Source organism: Aptenodytes forsteri, unplaced genomic scaffold, assembly GCF_000699145.1.
Source record: "Aptenodytes forsteri isolate BGI_AS27 unplaced genomic scaffold, ASM69914v1 Scaffold563, whole genome shotgun sequence".
NCBI lineage: Eukaryota > Metazoa > Chordata > Aves > Sphenisciformes > Spheniscidae > Aptenodytes > Aptenodytes forsteri.
Window position 1 is genome coordinate 867,059 of NW_008795318.1, and position 1,113 is coordinate 868,171.

A 1,113-nucleotide genomic window follows, 5' to 3' on the forward strand; every position below is an offset into this window, starting at 1 on the left:
GGCAGTGCTGCTGGAAGCCGTGGTCCCCCGGGCACATACCTGCCGCTCAGCATCCCTCCGTGCCCTGCGCCATTCCCCTCTTCCACAGCTTCCCTTCTTCTTTCAGATATGAAACCCAAAGTGGAGCCGGCAGCCTCCACCTGGGCCGGTGCGGCTGACCCCTGGGTGCCGGTCCCAGCCGCTGGCGGGGAGCCCCTCTCCCAGGCAAGCGCTTCGTCCCAGCAAACCTCCGCCGGGCCCTGGGATTTCCCCCCCAGCACCACTGCAGCCTCCGACCCTTGGGGGAAGGCACCCTTGTCTTCTGGCTTCCCTCCTGCGGACCCCTGGGTGACGGCATCCCCCCCCACCCAGGTCCCTGGTTCTACGCCAGCTGCCGACCCTTGGGCCGCTGTGGCCGAGCAACCTCCTAACCCTGGTAAGAGGCTCGATCGGCGTTTTGGCTTTGCTGGGGACTGTGGGCAGCATTGGCCATCGCTGCCCTCCTGCAAGTGGGCATCCCGGGGTGCTCCCCCCTTCCTCCCGCAGCCAGCTCTGCAAACACCCCCTCCCTGCTCTCCTGCCCTGCAGCGGGACCTCTGCTTGCCCCTCGGCATCCTGAAGGCTTCAGAGAACTTTTAGGCTTTATCCCTGCACAGAATAGGCTGCTTTAATTAACATGGCACAGTTAACGGAGCCCTCCCATGGGAGCGGATAGCAGCTGCCGCACCGCTCCAGCAGCGGGGTGACAGTGTGTCCCCCACCGGTGATACCTGTTTGTTTGCTCACCCCAAACCAGCCCTACGCGCCCTACCGGGACGGGACGGTTGCTGCTCGCAGGTGCCGCGTTGCAGATGAGGAAGCAGTTGTAGGAGCCGCCTGTGTTTCAGAGCTCAATGCCACTCTCGGTTCCGCCTCGGTGCTTCCTCCGGCCCCGTGGAGGCCCTGCATGTATTGCCCTCAGTTTTAAGTCCCCGGGGAGGAGAGCAGAATCCGGCCTGGGGGCCAGTGCTGGTTGTTACAGCATTCCTGCAGACCTGTCCCCTCCGCCTGTCCCTGCTGGGGCTGGGAAAGGGACCTGCCTGCTGAGGGGGCTACGGCTGCAAGCAGTGTGGGGGCTGCCTTGGTCTGCAGTGA

At 64.6% G+C, this 1,113-nt stretch overlaps 1 protein-coding gene across 1 annotated transcript in view; it reads left to right on the forward strand.

The window, feature by feature from the left end:
- The window catches only part of EPN3 (epsin 3), a 6,349-nt gene that overhangs the window by 3,882 nt on the left and 1,354 nt on the right, over positions 1–1,113 (forward strand). Inside the window, exon 6 of the mRNA XM_019472176.1 lies at positions 107–415. Coding sequence (XP_019327721.1) covers positions 107–415 — 309 coding nt within the window. The remainder of the gene's footprint in view (positions 1–106; positions 416–1,113) is intronic.